General features: G+C 30.4%; 1 protein-coding gene across 1 annotated transcript in view; it reads left to right on the forward strand.

The window, feature by feature from the left end:
- LOC104720705 overlaps positions 1-236 on the forward strand; it is a 1883-nt gene extending 1647 nt beyond the window's left edge. The window contains exon 3 of the mRNA XM_010438582.2: positions 194-236. Coding sequence (XP_010436884.1) covers positions 194-236 — 43 coding nt within the window. The remainder of the gene's footprint in view (positions 1-193) is intronic.

Raw genomic sequence — 553 nt, forward strand, 5'->3', positions numbered from 1 at the left:
CTTTTTTTTTTTTTTTTTTTAATGTGATAAAGATTTTGGAAATGAATAATCGTGTTGGACGTATGGTATATATGGTGAATGTAAAAGTTTAATGCATTTATGATGCAACGTACCTATATCGTAACCGTATAGTTTAGGTTTATCTACCTTTTGAATATGATGTTTAAGTGTAACAATATGGTATGGCTATAAGGAAACTACGTGACCGGTTTGTGTTAAAGTTGAAAAATATGTGATGGAGTTACGCTCAAAATATGTAGTGGATCGGAGTAGTTTTATTAACAACGAAGTTTTTACAATGGGTCATTTTCATGGTGAGTATTGAAAAAAATAGGTATGGACTCACACTATGTGTGCGCGTTTAATTTATTATGCGCATTAATTTTTGATTTTGTTATGAATATTTAACTACCACATGTAAACATTTCGACATGAAGTAGGGTCGATATATGAAAAAGGTAGATATAATATAGTATACACCTTGGTTTTATTTAATGCATTGCAACGTCGTCTTCACTCTTCAATAAGACAATAACGTAAATGTTTTGATGAG

This window comes from Camelina sativa, chromosome 10, assembly GCF_000633955.1.
Source record: "Camelina sativa cultivar DH55 chromosome 10, Cs, whole genome shotgun sequence".
NCBI lineage: Eukaryota > Viridiplantae > Streptophyta > Magnoliopsida > Brassicales > Brassicaceae > Camelina > Camelina sativa.